We start from the raw sequence: 15,384 nt of genomic DNA, 5'->3' as shown, positions 1-15,384 counted from the left end.
CAAAATAGAAAACTGAACAATATCCTACAATACTGAATAGCTCAATTTGAAGGAGTGTGGGAGCTGCTGAATAAGAGATTGTTTGGAGTTTGGACAGAACTGGCAACTGCAGAATGCCAATCCTTCTGCTATCAAACAGTGAAGCTGCAAGATTCTTTCACATCTGCCTTCTCCACACAAGAGTTTCGGTAACTCTCAATCATTTTAGAAAGGCGGGGTTAAAATTTACTCATAAACTCAGATGCTAACCACCGCAGTCACCCAAATTGGTAGTAAGTATTGTCCTCTTCTGAATTTTTTATTTTGAGTTTTCCCTCGAATTTTTTGAATTTTTTATTTTGAGTTTTCCCTCGAATTTTTTAAACCTCTTTGTTAGGGAGAGATTTTCACACATTTATAAAGGATGTTTTGTTCTCCTACTCAATTGATGTGAAATCTCACAATACACCCTCTTTCGAGGCCCAACATCCTTGCTGGCACACCGTCTCGTGTCCACCCTCCTTCATTGGCACATCACTCAGTGTCTGATTCTGATACCATTTGTAATAGCCTAAGTCCACACTGCTAACAGATATTATCTTCAAGGTTTTTAAAATGCATAACTAAAAAGAGATTTTCATCCCTTATAAAAAAATGTTTCGTTTTCCTCACCAATCGTTGTGAGATCTCAGATATACCCACTCAATCTTATTAAATTGTAAAGCGTTAATCTAATCTTAGAGCTAATTTTTGTTCTTAAAAGAAAGTAGGAAAAACAAAGACCCTACTGGTCATGAAAACGAAAGTGCATTTAGCTATGAAGTTAGAAGAGAATCTAGCAAATTTCCTGGTTGTTTGTTCCAATCAAACTAGCAAGGCTGCATACTTTGAAACATGTTTCTTACAGAAAAAGACAGCAAAGTGTAAAAAATAAAATATTAAATAAAAGAAAGCAAAGGACAGGAAACCTCTCTTGAAAATCCTGCAGTTTACATTCAAAACTTTAGCAAAAGAAAAGCTTCCCTGACCACAAACTAAGAAGGTACTTCACTCACTGACAAGTACTCTTTTGGCCATAACCCAAAACTCCATTATTGATTCTTTAACCATCTGCACAGAGAGACAGAAACAGAGAGAAAAAAAAACAGAGGTGAAGTGAGAAGGAAACTGTCAGATTACAGCTGAAGAACTAAAGGTATTCATAACCCAATAAAATTTCCATTTTGTATACTTGAATTTGAGGCTAAATCAAGCCAGGAATCCGAATTTTTTGGTGGGCAATCCTCAAAGAAATGGAGTAGCGGCTTCTGGGTTTCACCATCTTGTTCTTGTTCTTGTTCTTCTTCCTCTGCTTTAGCTGATTTTGACGATTTATTGAAATCTGTGCCCAAAACAAAGCAGTGTTGCTCTTGTTCTTGCCTTGTCTGTTTAGAATTGTAAATTTGGTGGCTTTGAGTAACAAATTGGGAGCATCCTTTGTAAGAATCCATCGCTATTGGCTGCTGATTATTATAAACCTCAGCAACCGAGGGAAAGAAAGCCTGCACGCCAACGCCCTCTCTTGAACCATTAATATCCCTACTTAACACACAAACAACAACCTTTAAACACATATCGTAAACAACCCATCAAAGAAAAAGAACACACTTTTTTGAAACCCTTTGTTTTTCACCGACCTGTAATCTTTATCAGCTTGAGAATGAGTCCCTGAGTACAAAAAGAGTTGAGGGTTTGAATTATTTGAAGAGAAATCAGAGCAGGGAGGTCTGGAGGAGGAAGATTGAGTATACATAAATGGATGAATGGAGGATTCATGATAAGCAGCAGCAGCAGGAGGAGGAGCTTGGTGATATGATTGAGTTTCACAGGTCATTGAAGAGGAAGAAGAAGAAGAAGAAGAGGAAGAAGAGATTTCCACAGGCTTTCTTGAACGATTTCTGCCTCTATGCATGTGTTTCTCGCAGTATTTGGAGTCTGGAAAAGCTTCTTTTGAGCATCTCCATTTTTTGCCATCTGTTCTTCTACACCTTCCTGGTTCTGGGTCTGTTTTTCTGCCAAAACCCATCTCAAAACACCCCCACCCAACTGAGAAAACACAATAAAACAGTCAAATTTAGTGTAATATGCTTGTAGTTGCATATGAAACAACCGTGACTTACTGGGTTGGTGAGGGAAAAGTCTTGCAGAAAGGGAGGAATCCAAGCTTCTTTTCACAGAGAAGATTAGATCAGGAGGGATTGGTACTCCTGAAACCATGTATTTGAAGATCAAAGCTTGGTGTTCTAGTTCTTGCCATTGAGTTGGTGTGAAAGGAGAGGTGGTGCAGGTCTTTGGACTTGAATTCATTGTTCTTGAAAGCTTGAAAGCTTGAAAGACAGAGAGGGGGAGGGTACGTTGTTCTTGGGAGGTGCTAGTTTTTTTATGGGTATTTCTGCAAAGTTCATAGGCTGTGAAAGCTTCTTGGTTCCTGTCAAATGATGGCTTGCAGTGTGCAGTTAATATGAGTACTCCTGTGTTGGGTTCATTGCTGGTTTTGTCTCTGAGTAGCTTGCAGAAACTCACATACAAATGGATAAAAGAAAGAGAAAAGGAAATGAAATATGATAGACACACCCTTCATTTTGCTCTCTCCACATCATATTCCTTGAAAAAAGTGCCATGAGATTTTGCAAAACTGCTGAAACAATGTGGTGTGGTGTGGTGTGGTGTGATGTACCTTCACAAACTCACTCTATCAATACGAACAAATACAGCTGCAGGTGTCATCTCCCTATTGCACGCTCAGGAGGCTGAAGAATCTACCAAAACCCTACCCTTTATAACATTAACTTGGCCTACTTTTGCCTCTTCTCTTTTCCTCAGTTTTATACTGATATTTTGCCCCTTTACTCTGGGTTTCTTCAGCTTGGTTGGTGGGTTCCCTTGGAGTCATAAATCCTTCTCTATGACAAGCCTTTTAAGGGTGAGCCTGATGGTTAGAGAGAGTAAGATAGTATTTTTTATAAGGATGTAAAAACTTTTATGCCTTTTAAAATGGCGAGGCTGACAGTTAGATAAGGTAACGATACATTTCTTATTAGGGTGTGGAAATCGATCCCTAACATATGTGTTTTTAAACTGTGAGACTGATGGTTAGATATAGTAACAAAGCATTCCTTATAAGGGTGTGAAAACCTCTCCCTAATAGACGTGTGAAAACCTCTCTCTAATAGACGTGTGAAAACCTCTCTCTAATAGACGTGTGAAAACCTCTCTCTAATAGACGTGTGAAAACCTCTCTCTAATAGACGTGTGAAAACCTCTCTCTAATAGACGTGTGAAAACCTCTCTCTAATAGACGTGTTTTAAAACTATGAGGCTGACGGTTGGAGAGGGTAACAAAGCATTCATTATAAGAATGTGGAAGTCTCTCCCTAACAATGCGTTTTTAAATCGTGAGGTTGACAGTTATAGAGGGTAATGAAGCATTCATTATAAGGATGTGGAAATCCCTCTCTAACAGACACGTTTTAAAATCGTGAGTTTGACGGTTATAGAGGGTAACGAAGCATTCTTTATAAGGGTGTAAAAATCTCTCTCTAATAGACGCGTTCTAAAACCGTGAGGCTGCTCGTTAGAGAAATGAAACAAAACATTCCTTATAAGGGCATGAAAACGTCTCCCTAGCAAACACGTTTTAAAAGTGTGAGACTGACGACAATATTTAACCGGTCAAAATAGATAATATTTACTAGCGGTGAGTTTGAGCTCTTACACTACTAACTTCATTATTAATTAATGAGCTAACACCCATTTGAAGCTCTTACATTTGGGCTTCATATCAGTGTGTGAAGAGTAAAACAAAGTATATTTGTTTGATAGGGTTCATAGTTATCTTGACATTTGTACTTAGCTCACAATCTCTGTGTAATATGATGATTACAAAGGGAATTGAATAAATGAATTGGGTTTTGTAAAACTGTAACTCTTTTGTTAATGGAAAGGACAGAAGATATTAGGACAAACCAAGCAAGGGACTATTGGTCAGTGGGAGGTTCCAATTTGTTTGCTTGCAATTCAAAGCTCTCTCTTTTTTCTTTTGTTCATGTCAGGGAAGTGCCAAAACTGTTCACACACCATCAGAGGACTCTGTCCTAAGACACATGCCCTTCTTTCTCTCTCTTACTGCCCTTCTTTCTCACTCATGTCTCCTTGTCCTTGTTCTTTATTGTGCTTCCCAACCAACTCAACTTTCCACTCATTAACCCCCAAAGTTTCCTCTTTCCATATCAGTCACTCTCTCATGCTTCCTTTTGAACTCCATTTTCTGCTGCACACTCAGGCTCTGAGGGCTCACCCCATACCCCCAAGATGCTTTCAGGACTGACTCAGTGATACCCTTTTCTTCTTTTTTCTTGCTCAAGTGGGGGGTTGGTTTGGTTTGTGTTGGCTTGGCTTGATAAAGAGATTAAAGCTTTGCTTGTTTTAGAAGTTTCTTTTCCTTTTGGTGGACTCATCTTTGCAAACCAGATGGAGTTTGCTTCTTTTCCATTATGAATGTTACTCTATGCTTACTTTCTACTCCCAATAACATTTGCTTCCCACAAAGATATTCATTGGGATGCCACCATGACATACTCCATATCAGTTGGATATAGAGACATAATTTAATAATGATATCCATTTAAATCCTAAACTTTCTTTTAACTCAAATCTATTTAGACTACTGGTTAATGATTTATAATTAGTTTTGTGAATCTCATATCGGTTGGAGAGAGAAACGAAACATTCTTTATAAGGGTGTGGAAACCTCTCTATAGTAGGTGTGTTTTAAAATCATGGGGCTAATAACGATATGTAACGGGCTAAAGTGGACAATATCTGTTAGCGGTGCACTTGAGCTGTTACAGTGGTATCAGAGCCAGTTACTGGGCGGCATGCCAACGAAAACGTTGGGTCCGCAAGGAGGGTGAATTGTGAGATCCCACATCGGTTGGAGGGGGAACGCAAGATTTCTTATAAAAGGTGTGGAAAACTTTCAATAGTAGACGCGTTTTAAAACTATGAAGCTAACAACGATACGTAATAGACTAATATTTGCTAGCTGTGAGATTAGACGATTACAAATGGTATCAAACCATATTCTTACGAACTCTTTGATCAAGAATCTGGTGCTGTTTCTGGTACAAGAAGATCCACTGCATCTCTTCCTATCTTCTTAAGCTACTCTACCTTTTGATCATCACAACTACATATTTCACAGCTCACAATCACTACCTTCATCACTTCCTTATAAATCTCAGCCATCCGATATGCCACGTATCCTCCATAGCTGATCCCCATTACGTTGTACTTCTCCGCACCCAATCTCTTCATCACTTCGCCTACACTTATCGCTTGGAACAAATCCGACGTGTTGGTTTGGTTGGTGTGAGATTCCCCAAGGAACACAAGCTGGGTATGGACAGATTGAAGCTTCACGACAAGTCTCTAACTTGGAAAAAGAATTGGCATTTGGAATTCCCCAAAGAACAAGACAGGGCTTGTTTAGGTTCGTTTGTTTGGATGTCCAGAATTGCATTGTTGTGTCTTTGTCATCCCAAACGTGGCTTGGCGACATGTTGCAGAGCCTGAAGTTGAGCTTCCACCATGTTTTGAGTATTGAAATGGCGAGAGAGAGGATGAGATGCTAATGGAATGAGATAAAGGGAAATGGGAAATTAAAAATGGAAGAGAAAGAAGGAGAAGACATTGGAGCTGATATCATTTGCGAGAGAAACAGAGTGATGTGTATGAAAAACAGGGGTTTTGTGATCATAAGGAGTGGTATGTGTAACAGCTGAAAAGGAGTAAGGTTGAGTAGGGAAAAGGTGTTTTGTGATCATAAGGAGTGGTATGTGTAACAGCTGAAAAGGAGTAAGGTTGAGTAGGGAAAAGGGTTGTGAAGTTCTTCATGTGATATTAAGATAAAAGGAGTCGGTGTTTGAATTATAGTCTATTTGCTGATCGGTTGGAGAGGGAAACAGAACATTACTCATAAGGGTGTGGAAATCTCTTCCTAATAGACGCGTTTTAAAACTTTAAAACTGTGAAGCTGATGACAATACGTACTGGGCAAAAATGGACAATATCTATTAGTAATAGGTTTTGGTTGTTACAAATGGTATTAGAGCTAGACACTAGGCGGTGTGCCAGCGAGGACGCTAGCTCCCAAGGAGATAGATTGTAAGATCTCATGTTGGTTGGAGATGGGAACAAATCATTTCTCGAAAGGGTGTGGAAACCTTTTACGCATTTTAAAACCGTGGAGCTAACAGTGATACGTAACGAGCCAAAGCGAACAACATCTGCTAGCAGTGGGTTTAGACTGTTATAAATGGTATCAAAGCCAGACACTAGGCGATATGTCAGCGAGGAAGCTCGCCCCCAACCAGATTGGTTTGAGAGAGGAACGAAACATTTCTTATAAGGGTGTTGAAACCTCTCCCTACCAGATACGTTTTAAAATTGTGAGGCTGACGACGATATGTTACGAATAAAAGCAGACAATATATATTAGCAGTGAGCTTGAACTATTACAGTATAGTTACTAATAGTCGTTACAATATGAATTCTACTCGTTAAAGCTATAATTTTTTTTACATACGTCTAACCGATGTATACTATTATATTGGCAATGAAAAGATACCTTACTTCCAAACCGAACACTTTTCCCCTGCCCATATTATATACTTAATTGTAGTTCACTTTTTCACTTTTAAGACAGCCATGCTCGTCTGATAAGAGCCTTTCCACATAGATTCCTTAACCCATGCCACCATTTTCCTCCATATAAATCTCTTGTTTGCCATCTGGCTTTTGCTCAACAAGCAATTCTCTTCATAAAACTCAAAACCATGGATAGTAACCATGGCGCTTACACGAACCAGATCTCATCTCAGAGACCACTGGCCATCGTCTTGGCTCTTGCTTCTGCTGTGGTGCTTTCACCATTAAGACCTTATGAATCCAGATGGAGCTCTGGATTTGTTCTTCCACTGGTTCTTTTGGTGCTTATAATTGCCATTAAGACATCTTCGTCTTGCTCATCCATGTCCACGGACAGAAGGGAGAGAGATTCTGCAATTCTCCCGTCAGATCCTTCATGGGTTCTTAAAATTGGGAGCTCCTCCTGGGGACTTGCAGGGCTTTTAATGATGTTGATTTTCGGGCTTTCTTGGCAGAGTTCTGTTAAAGAATTCCTCTGGAGATGGAGAGCCTAATAATTTGTACTGTTGGGACCTGATATGGATTATTATAATGAAATCTTTAAAAGGTAAACTTAAATTATATAGACATAGCAAAGGCCAGCAACCAGTACATCAAGTAGTAATCTAATGCAGATATGTACAGATATTTATAATTATATACAACAGAACCTGATCCATAATTGAAGCATGATATTTGTAGTGTAATCATAGGAATGGGGCAATGAAGCCACTGTCAGCTCCTCCAACCAGCAGGCTGTGGAGTTGCTACAGTAAAGCCTCCCTCGTACATTCGCTGGATTTCTTCCCGGTATTCAATCAACGACTTGTCGGGTATTGGCGGGGTCAATTCAACCACGTCCCCCATCTTCAGCTTGCACTTAGGGTCGCTCACAGGCTCATGGTTCAGTCTTGGTCTCAACTCCTCCTTTATTGGGAACCTATAGTGAGCCCATCTTGTGCTTCCTCTTCCTGCTCTTTCTAAAAGATCCATCATCGTTGTGTTAGCTGGGAATTCCTGGACCGACATCTGGTGATAACCGAAACAAAGCGTTTTTCAAATGTTAAAAGCCGCACTTTCGCATAAGTAAACAAAAACAACAAGATTAATAATCATAGACCTTTTCGTTTTCGATCATTATGACAAACAAAGGCCCATCCTGGAAGCAGTGAGGTTTGTAAGAGTATGAACAATCAGACGAGTGAAAAGGGAAGTTGCAGGGTGGTTTGATGGAACCGATCTCCGATCGATCTCTGTTCATGGTCTCACAATGCCAGGTGAGAACCCATCTGGCCCATTCAACCATCTGGAGAACAAATGAAGAGTGCTTAGAGTCACCCTCCTTGTATCTCCAATGTGCAGCAAACCCAAACTCAGCTTGCAAATGCATTTCCTTGGTCCGAATTTGAACTTCAAGCGGGACATCACCTTCACCCCTTACTACTGTGTGTATAGATTGATACCTGATTACAAGCAGATCATATAAGAGAAGAGAGATAGAGTAAATATGAAGCCACTGAATACTGCTTTTAGATAAATAAATACCCGTTTAACTTCGGTTTACTTATGTAGTCCTTGAGCTTTCCCGGTACTTCGGGCCATAACTGACGAACGATTCTCAATGCTTCATGGCAGTCCTCTTCATTTTCAACAATGAGTCTCAATCCATGAATATCATGGATTTCATTCACGGTCAAATTCTTCCTACAAAAGGTATCAAATTTACCTAAAAATAAGAATCACGAACACGAGAGAACGAGAGAGAGATGGAAGGCTGAAGACGTACTTCAACATTTTGCGATGAATGCTGTAGACACTTTTGTGCCGCCCAGTTACAACGTGGTAATAGATTCCATTATCCTTGAGAGCTCGCTCTAGTTTTTGAATTGCAGAAAATATAATTGCTTCATCATATAAACCCAGCAGCTTGGAGGACAAATCTTCGTGCAATTCCAAATTAATATGCTTAAAACACAGGTTTTCTAGCTGCTCCTTCCAACTGTAAATTCCAAGGCGATTAGCCAAAGGAACAAAAATCTCCATAGTCTCCTTTGCAAACCTTTGCCGCTTGATCAGAGGCAATGCATCTAAAGTCATCATATTGTGTAGACGGTCTGCTAATTTAATGAGGACAGCTCTTGCATCAGCCATAGCAAGGAACATGGTGTGCAAGCGGTCTGCCTCAACGATTCTCTCAGCGGTATCATGTTCTCGTGCAAGCTTGCTTAAATGACTTAGCTTAGACACCTAAAACGAAGTACAAGAGAGATAGGTTAGGAACTTATTCTTCATCAGAATTTTTTTTGTCGGGTGGCGGGGAAACCAGTCAGATATGTAATTCTAGAAAAGCGCAAGAATGTAAAGAAGAACGAAATATACAAAATGAGCTGTCTAATACGAGAAATATAGCGTGTTTTACCCCAAATTTAAGATTAGTTTTGCAGTCATATTCTATGACTAATTCTAAGTCATCTATTCCAATGACAAAGAAAGTGTGGACTGCAAAGTATCTTACCCCTTCAACCAAATCAGCAACCTCAACTCCAAATGTCTCCAATATATAGTCATGACTCAAAAAAGAATCATCAAGCGTGTCGTGCAAAAGCCCTGCAGCAACTACTGTGGAATTAGCACCAACAAGCGCAAGCATCACTGCTGTTTCCACACAATGTTCCAAGTAAGGATCGCCACTTGCACGCATCTAAGGAAGAACGAGAAACACCATTAAAGGAAATTTCTTAATGAATATCATCAGTACTCAAGAGTCAAGACAAGAACAACACTGTCAATATCAAAAGATAGTGTTACCTGTCCCCTATGTGCTTTCTCAGCCTCATTAAAAGCCTTAATCACAAACTCATCACAAAAGATTTTGTGCTTTGATTGTGCACTTAAAAGCAAATCCTTCACATACGACTTGGTATTACCTTCCGTAATACTGTCCTCCATATTGAAAGTCAATTCATCTCCAAACAAGGCAGATGAACTCGCATCTAACCTATCACTCGACACCTCCAATCTCGGCGAATCATAATCCACACACGAACCCAATGCATTTCTCACAAACCCATTGAACAGCCTGTTGGTACTTCCTCGTCCATGAAAACTACCATCCCCGCTCCTTTCTCTTACAGTCCATAATGGAGGAGTTCTCGCCGCCGACCCAACCCCACAACTGCCACAGGAAACCGGACCCTGGAACACTGATACTGGACTCTGATCCCGATTGAAGAATGACCCAATGAATTTATTTGGGGAATAACGGAACGAGGAACTCAATTCTTTAAGCTCCTCCCCTTTATCATGCTTAAATGAACCCAATTCTTCTCCACCACTTGAAATGCTCGACGACGACGAGGAGTGCCTCAGCGCAGTCGACGAGAACAAACACGACAACCCCCCAACCATCGGTTTTTGGGATGAAGTGGCAGTCGAAGACGCCAACGACGAGGACCGAGAGGTAAAGTCTAAATCACATGATGCATGAGCGTTCATCTGGCAAGGGTGGGGAGAGGAACAAATAGTACTCGGTGGGCTAGTATACAGCGCTATAGTTGGAACAGCCATGGCCTTTTTTCACTCGAAATACCACCAATACCTCAAGAAACCCACACAATTTCCAGCAAAAAAGAAAAAAACAACCAATGCTAAAGCAGATCAAGCGAATTCTTCAGCAACCAATATTTTCTTCCCCTTTTCAAACGATTCGACACACGCCAAGCTTTTTCTGTACGCAATCAAATGAATGTCGCAGAGAGTACAAATTCCACGAATATACAGCAAAAAAACTACAGAAAAGAACCAAACAGAGCAAAGATTCAATCAAATTTCAACCAAGAAGCACTGCAGGAGAATATGAAACGCAATACAGTAGCGACAAATTCATCAAAATCGAAAGCAAAAGAGAAGAAGAAAAGATGAATCAAATCAAGAACTAAAATCGAAGAAATCTAAACTAGGAAGCCATCGCCCTAATCTTGGAGGAGAAGGTCACATACCTTGGAGGAGAAAGTGAGAAGCAGAACGAAGCGAGCGTTGGTTCTGTGATTTTCTAGTAATCTCTGTGCGTCTCAATATTGCTTGGCGTCCTCGAACTGGAAAACCTGAAATTACCATATTACCCTTCAATCAAAATGAATTGCTGTCAGTTTTGTACCCCAGAAAAAATCTATAAATTTAATAATTATTAATTAGCAATTAGTAACACTTTTATTAAATAATCTTTTTATATATTATACAAATAAAATTAAAAAAATCCCAATTATTTAATAAAATTAAAATAAACAAAATATCCATTTATATCTACTAAATGTAATAAATATTATTTACCCACGCATGCAACTAGTTCAAATGGGTCCACCTTATTTTATTTTATTTATTTTTTAATATTATTATTATTATTTTGTGGATGCTATTGCTACTATTTAAATAAAAATATATATTATTTTTTCGTTCAATTATTCCATCCGCGTTCCTTTACTAAAATTCAAGCAATTGCGTTATATGTACTAAAGTTAACAATTAATTAATTTAATTGAAGTATTAACTTTAGGTATGATAATTTAATGTTTAATTAACTATAATATAGTATTAGTTATGAAGTTATAATATAAGGTTTTATCCTAAAATTAATATATAATGGGAGTAATTATTAGGAGGTAGTAGGGGCTGTATCGACAATGTACATGTAGTGAGTTGAGTTGTTAACTGCCCGCCTTCTGGAAGATGTATGGATAAGGACAAATTTGGGAATTATTTGTTTAATTTAAATAGCTAATTTAAGATTCAGTTGGGAATTATTTATTTAATTAAAATAGATTTGTGTAAGCTGAAAATAACACGTGGCCGGCATACAGAAATTACAAGGTCTTCACAGGCCACCACAAGGGTCGCCACGCGCCGCACGTGCGGCCCATTGGGTGAGTCGTGTTTGTTGTACACAGTCACGAGCCCCCTTCGACCTCGTTGTCTTTAGTTTTATTTGGTGGAATTTCTTATCTGTAATATTTATCAACATTTGTTTTTATATTACGTGAAGTATTTGTATCATCATATTACTAATATTTGATAATAAATTATAGTTATATATTATATTTGATATTTTATTATAGGGCAAATATCTAGATATTTATCTTCTTCCATCTTATAGGTATGTATTGTTGTTTCCATTTATTACTCTTTTCATATTCGTGTAATTTATTTGATTACAAATAAAGAACTTTCACACACCATTTAGGTGGGGTGGATTAAGCAAACATTCTCATGGTATCAGAGTCCTTTTGGTTTAACAACCCCGATCTCTTATTTTCAATGGCTTCTGAATTCCCTACTTATCTTCTTTTCCATCACCACTGCTAGCTTTGACGTCGCAGGGGCAGTCTCCATGACTGCCACATGCGGAGCCGATTGATTACTCTTCGGCTCCACCCTTTTGACCTCCAAATCATCCTTCGTCATATTTTGTACATAAAACCTCACCTTTTCCAACACAATCGATTTTCCCTTAACCAACATAATCTCTTTCATTTTCTTCCCAATCTTCCTTCATCCTTCACAGAAACCCTAACTTAAACCTATCAACCTTCTGCACAGATTTACTTTTGGAATCTGGGCGCCGCACTGGCCTCTTCGCCAACCAAGTCGCCGCCGCCCTTCTCGCCAAGATTGGCCCCTTCGCCCACTGTGGCGACTCTTCCGACTTCAACATTGTCTTTGTCCCTTGCTCTAGGTTTTCCATTCTACTTCTTGGGTTAGACATATTCTCGTTAGAGCCAAGGTAGCATCGTCACTCAGCGACGATATCTCTTCATGGGTTAGACATATTCTCGCCGAAGTCAAGGCAGCATCGCCGCTGAGCGACGATCCCTCTACAATTTTCGATGGGCAAGCAAGTGTTTTTCTACGCCTCCTCTAAACCAAATTGTTGACATCTTCACAAAAAGCATTTCTCGATCTCTCTTTAAATTTTTCAGATTCAAACTTCACGTTCGTTCAAATCCGACACTTAGCTTGCCCCCGTCAAATATCGAGATATTTGCCTTATGATAGGTATGTTTCCATTTATTAGTCTTTCCATATCCTTGTAATTTATTTGGTTATAAGTAAGATAATTTTCCCATCATTTAGGTGAGGTGGATTAAGCAAACATTCTCAACATTCTCTACTATTATTTAATATTTTTGTCGAATCTAATTTTAGAATATGCAATAATATTTACATGTCAAAATAAAAATGAAAGAAAGTATATCTAGAGTGTGAATGAGACTTCATTATAAATTCTTCTGATCAATTTNTTTTTTTTTTTTTTTTTTTTTTTTTTTTTTTTTTTTTTTTTTTTTTTTTTTTTTTTTTTTTTTTTTTTTGCTACATTTCACCCCTAATCATGACTCATTCGCTGATTCTTCAACATCAGCCGGTTCAAACCTCCACCTAGCTTCACCCAAGATTCATCCTGATCATGGATCGAGTCTTCATGGGACGCGGTCAGTCCACCTAGCTTCACCCAAGATTCATCCTGATCATGGATCGAGTCTTCATGGGACGCGGTCAGTCCACCTAGCTTCACCCAAGATTCATCCTGATCATGGATCGAGTCTTCATGGGACGCGGTCAGTCCACCTAGCTTCACCCAAGATTCATCCTGATCATGGATCGAGTCTTCATGGGACGCGGTCAGTCCACCTAGCTTCACCCAAGATTCATCCTGATCATGGATCGAGTCTTCATGGGACGCGGTCAGTCCACCTAGCTTCACCCAAGATTCATCCTGATCATGGATCGAGTCTTCATGGGACGCGGTCAGTCCACCTAGCTTCACCCAAGATTCATCCTGATCATGGATCGAGTCTTCATGGGACGCGGTCAGTCCACCTAGCTTCACCCAAGATTCATCCTGATCATGGATCGAGTCTTCATGGGACGCGGTCAGTCCACCTAGCTTCACCCAAGATTCATCCTGATCATGGATCGAGTCTTCATGGGACGCGGACAGAGTCTTGGACTCCTCCCACTACTTGGAAACTTACGATACGATACTATTTCACTATCGATCACCCATATGTATTTAGCCTTGCAAGGTGGTCCTTGCTGATTGAATCTCTTCTCCATGTCATAACCAACCAACAAATATAATGAATTCTAAAATAAAATATAAACAGAGATAATTAACTAACATGGAAACACAATTGACTACATCAATTTCAATAGCTACCATCAATCTTAAAAATTCAATATTGCAAAACGTTGTTCTTATCCTAACAAAAAGTCAATTAAATATAAGATTTTAATACCATTTTGGTCCTATATTTTAGGTTTCATTCCATTTTCGTCCATATGAAAGCCAAAATGGTATTTTAAACCAAATGAAATCATCAAATTTCCTCTAGCCATGAAGATTAATTACAACGTTGGTTTTCTATGTTTCTTCACATCACGGCGGACGGCAGGTAAAAGAACGGTAAAAAAATAAGCCAAAAAGTACCCGAGGTTGTTCCAAAGATTGTCAAACTCATATATTGTAAAGATTACTTAGCCTGTACAGTACAAACAATTACAAAATGGCAATCTGTTGGGTAATTCCGCAGTGATTCACACGAGAATAAACAGTTCCTTCAAGAAATGGAGACTCCCAACAAAAATTGCTTCAAAACCACTCTAACAGTACTGCAGAAGATTATAACTGCACAGTATAACAAATATCTAGCCAAGCCAAGCCATAAAATTTCACACAGGATAATAAATTACAACTAATTACTATCTCTTTGTAAAGCATCAAAGATTAGATGATGACACTTTCGTAGTGTTATGTAAAAACAATATCAACTCCCCGAAGCACTAGAGGATACCTGGAACTGTATCATAAGGGTGTGTTGTTCCATGGATATCTCCTTTGCTGAGCAAAAATTGATTTCAGTACTGACGGAAGGTAAGATTCAAGCGACCCGGACGGAGATTTGTTGCTTCTAAAAGTGCCTTCGGAGCAGTGTTTTGATGAATTGCAGTCACCCCGTGGAAAACATGTCTTGATTTCCCACCAAATATCAAGATATCTCCCGATTCCAAAGTAACTTTCTCTGCTTGATCAATGTCACTCCCATCGCCAAATAGGAATTCTGCCGAGTCACCAATGGAGAAGGAGACAACAGGCAACCCTTTCTCAAGACTTTCGTGACTTTCATCTCGATCCTAATGGGAGGAAAAATAGACAAAGATTATGATGGAAAAAGTATGCAAACATTAGAGAAAGTTACTTATTGCAGACCTGATGAAGACCCAATCGCCCATTTTGCGAGTAAAAGTTCACAATACAAATGTTTGGTTTCATCCATGGAAGAAAACGTTCAGGATTTTTGGTATTGGAATCTTTCCCCATAACCGCATAAGCATCTTTGATTGCCTTTTCAACCAGTTTGTAAAACTCAACAGGCATGTTTGGTGGTGTTGTATTATCAAATGGACGGACATCCCCATATGTACTACTGTCAGGATCCCAATTTTTACCAAGGCACATCATTTTCAAGTGTAGTTTTCCTCCTTCACGGTAACCAGGTTGGTAAAAACCTCCAGCTCCAATGCCAAGATCCCGACATCTTTTTACTATCTTCACCTGCGTCGACCACGAGAGAGAGAGAGAGAGAGAGAGAGAGAGAGAGAGAGAGAGAGAGAGAGAGAGAGAGAGAG

General features: G+C 39.2%; 3 protein-coding genes across 8 annotated transcripts in view; all 3 read right to left on the bottom strand.

Moving 5' to 3' along the window:
- Positions 1 to 770: 770 nt before the first annotated feature.
- LOC111789984 (growth-regulating factor 5) lies at positions 771 to 2,954 on the bottom strand. 2 transcript variants are annotated; one of them, XM_023670731.1, is made up of 4 exons: positions 2,139 to 2,954; positions 1,656 to 2,064; positions 1,211 to 1,557; positions 771 to 1,089 (listed from the first exon to the last, which is right to left on the bottom strand). In XM_023670731.1, the coding sequence occupies exons 1-4, from the start codon at positions 2,323 to 2,325 to the stop codon at positions 1,082 to 1,084; spliced, it is 951 nt and encodes a 316-aa protein (XP_023526499.1). In that variant the 5' UTR covers positions 2,326 to 2,954; the 3' UTR covers positions 771 to 1,081. The 2 variants fall into 2 exon arrangements, with proteins under 2 accessions (XP_023526499.1, XP_023526497.1); XM_023670729.1 differs by having other exon boundaries at positions 771 to 1,557.
- A 4,304-nt stretch (positions 2,955 to 7,258) lies between these two features.
- Positions 7,259 to 10,804, bottom strand: LOC111790681 (probable GTP diphosphokinase RSH3, chloroplastic). 3 transcript variants are annotated; one of them, XM_023671690.1, is made up of 7 exons: positions 10,704 to 10,804; positions 9,514 to 10,493; positions 9,221 to 9,406; positions 8,492 to 8,952; positions 8,251 to 8,409; positions 7,826 to 8,168; positions 7,259 to 7,734 (listed from the first exon to the last, which is right to left on the bottom strand). In XM_023671690.1, exons 2-7 carry the CDS (start codon positions 10,270 to 10,272, stop codon positions 7,441 to 7,443), a joined length of 2,202 nt encoding a protein of 733 aa, XP_023527458.1. In that variant the 5' UTR covers positions 10,273 to 10,493; positions 10,704 to 10,804; the 3' UTR covers positions 7,259 to 7,440. The 3 variants fall into 3 exon arrangements, with proteins under 3 accessions (XP_023527458.1, XP_023527460.1, XP_023527459.1); XM_023671692.1 differs by having other exon boundaries at positions 9,514 to 10,432; positions 10,704 to 10,780; XM_023671691.1 differs by having other exon boundaries at positions 10,700 to 10,732.
- Positions 10,805 to 14,191: 3,387 nt separating this feature from the next.
- Positions 14,192 to 15,384, bottom strand: part of LOC111791104 — a 3,834-nt gene continuing 2,641 nt past the window's right edge. For all 3 annotated transcript variants that reach the window (XM_023672308.1, XM_023672310.1, XM_023672309.1), the window contains 2 exons: positions 14,966 to 15,310; positions 14,192 to 14,889 (listed from right to left, as the gene is read on the bottom strand). In XM_023672308.1, the coding sequence (XP_023528076.1) occupies positions 14,614 to 14,889; positions 14,966 to 15,310 (621 nt within the window). In that variant the 3' untranslated portion in view covers positions 14,192 to 14,613. The remainder of the gene's footprint in view (positions 14,890 to 14,965; positions 15,311 to 15,384) is intronic.

The sequence above is a fragment of the Cucurbita pepo genome, chromosome LG03, assembly GCF_002806865.2.
Source record: "Cucurbita pepo subsp. pepo cultivar mu-cu-16 chromosome LG03, ASM280686v2, whole genome shotgun sequence".
NCBI lineage: Eukaryota > Viridiplantae > Streptophyta > Magnoliopsida > Cucurbitales > Cucurbitaceae > Cucurbita > Cucurbita pepo.
The sequence above is the reverse complement of the archived record's forward strand: the minus strand, read 5'-3'. Positions and strand labels throughout refer to the sequence as shown.

What these genes read in the sequence shown, in the direction of transcription:
- LOC111789984 (XM_023670729.1), bottom strand. Translation starts at nt 2,325, where the DNA reads ATGAATTCAAGTCCAAAGACCTGCACCACCTCTCCTTTCACACCAACT. An exon ending in ACTTTTCCCTCACCAACCCA is followed by an intron (nt 2,065 to 2,138) that starts GTAAGTCACGGT and finishes GTGTTTTCTCAG; the next exon opens with TTGGGTGGGGGTGTTTTGAG. An exon ending in CAAGCTGATAAAGATTACAG is followed by an intron (nt 1,558 to 1,655) that starts GTCGGTGAAAAA and finishes TGTGTTAAGTAG; the next exon opens with GGATATTAATGGTTCAAGAG.
- LOC111790681 (XM_023671690.1), bottom strand. Translation starts at nt 10,272, where the DNA reads ATGGCTGTTCCAACTATAGCGCTGTATACTAGCCCACCGAGTACTATT. An exon ending in AGAAAGCACATAGGGGACAG is followed by an intron (nt 9,407 to 9,513) that starts GTAACACTATCT and finishes GTTCTTCCTTAG; the next exon opens with ATGCGTGCAAGTGGCGATCC. An exon ending in AGTAAACCGAAGTTAAACGG is followed by an intron (nt 8,169 to 8,250) that starts GTATTTATTTAT and finishes GCTTGTAATCAG; the next exon opens with GTATCAATCTATACACACAG.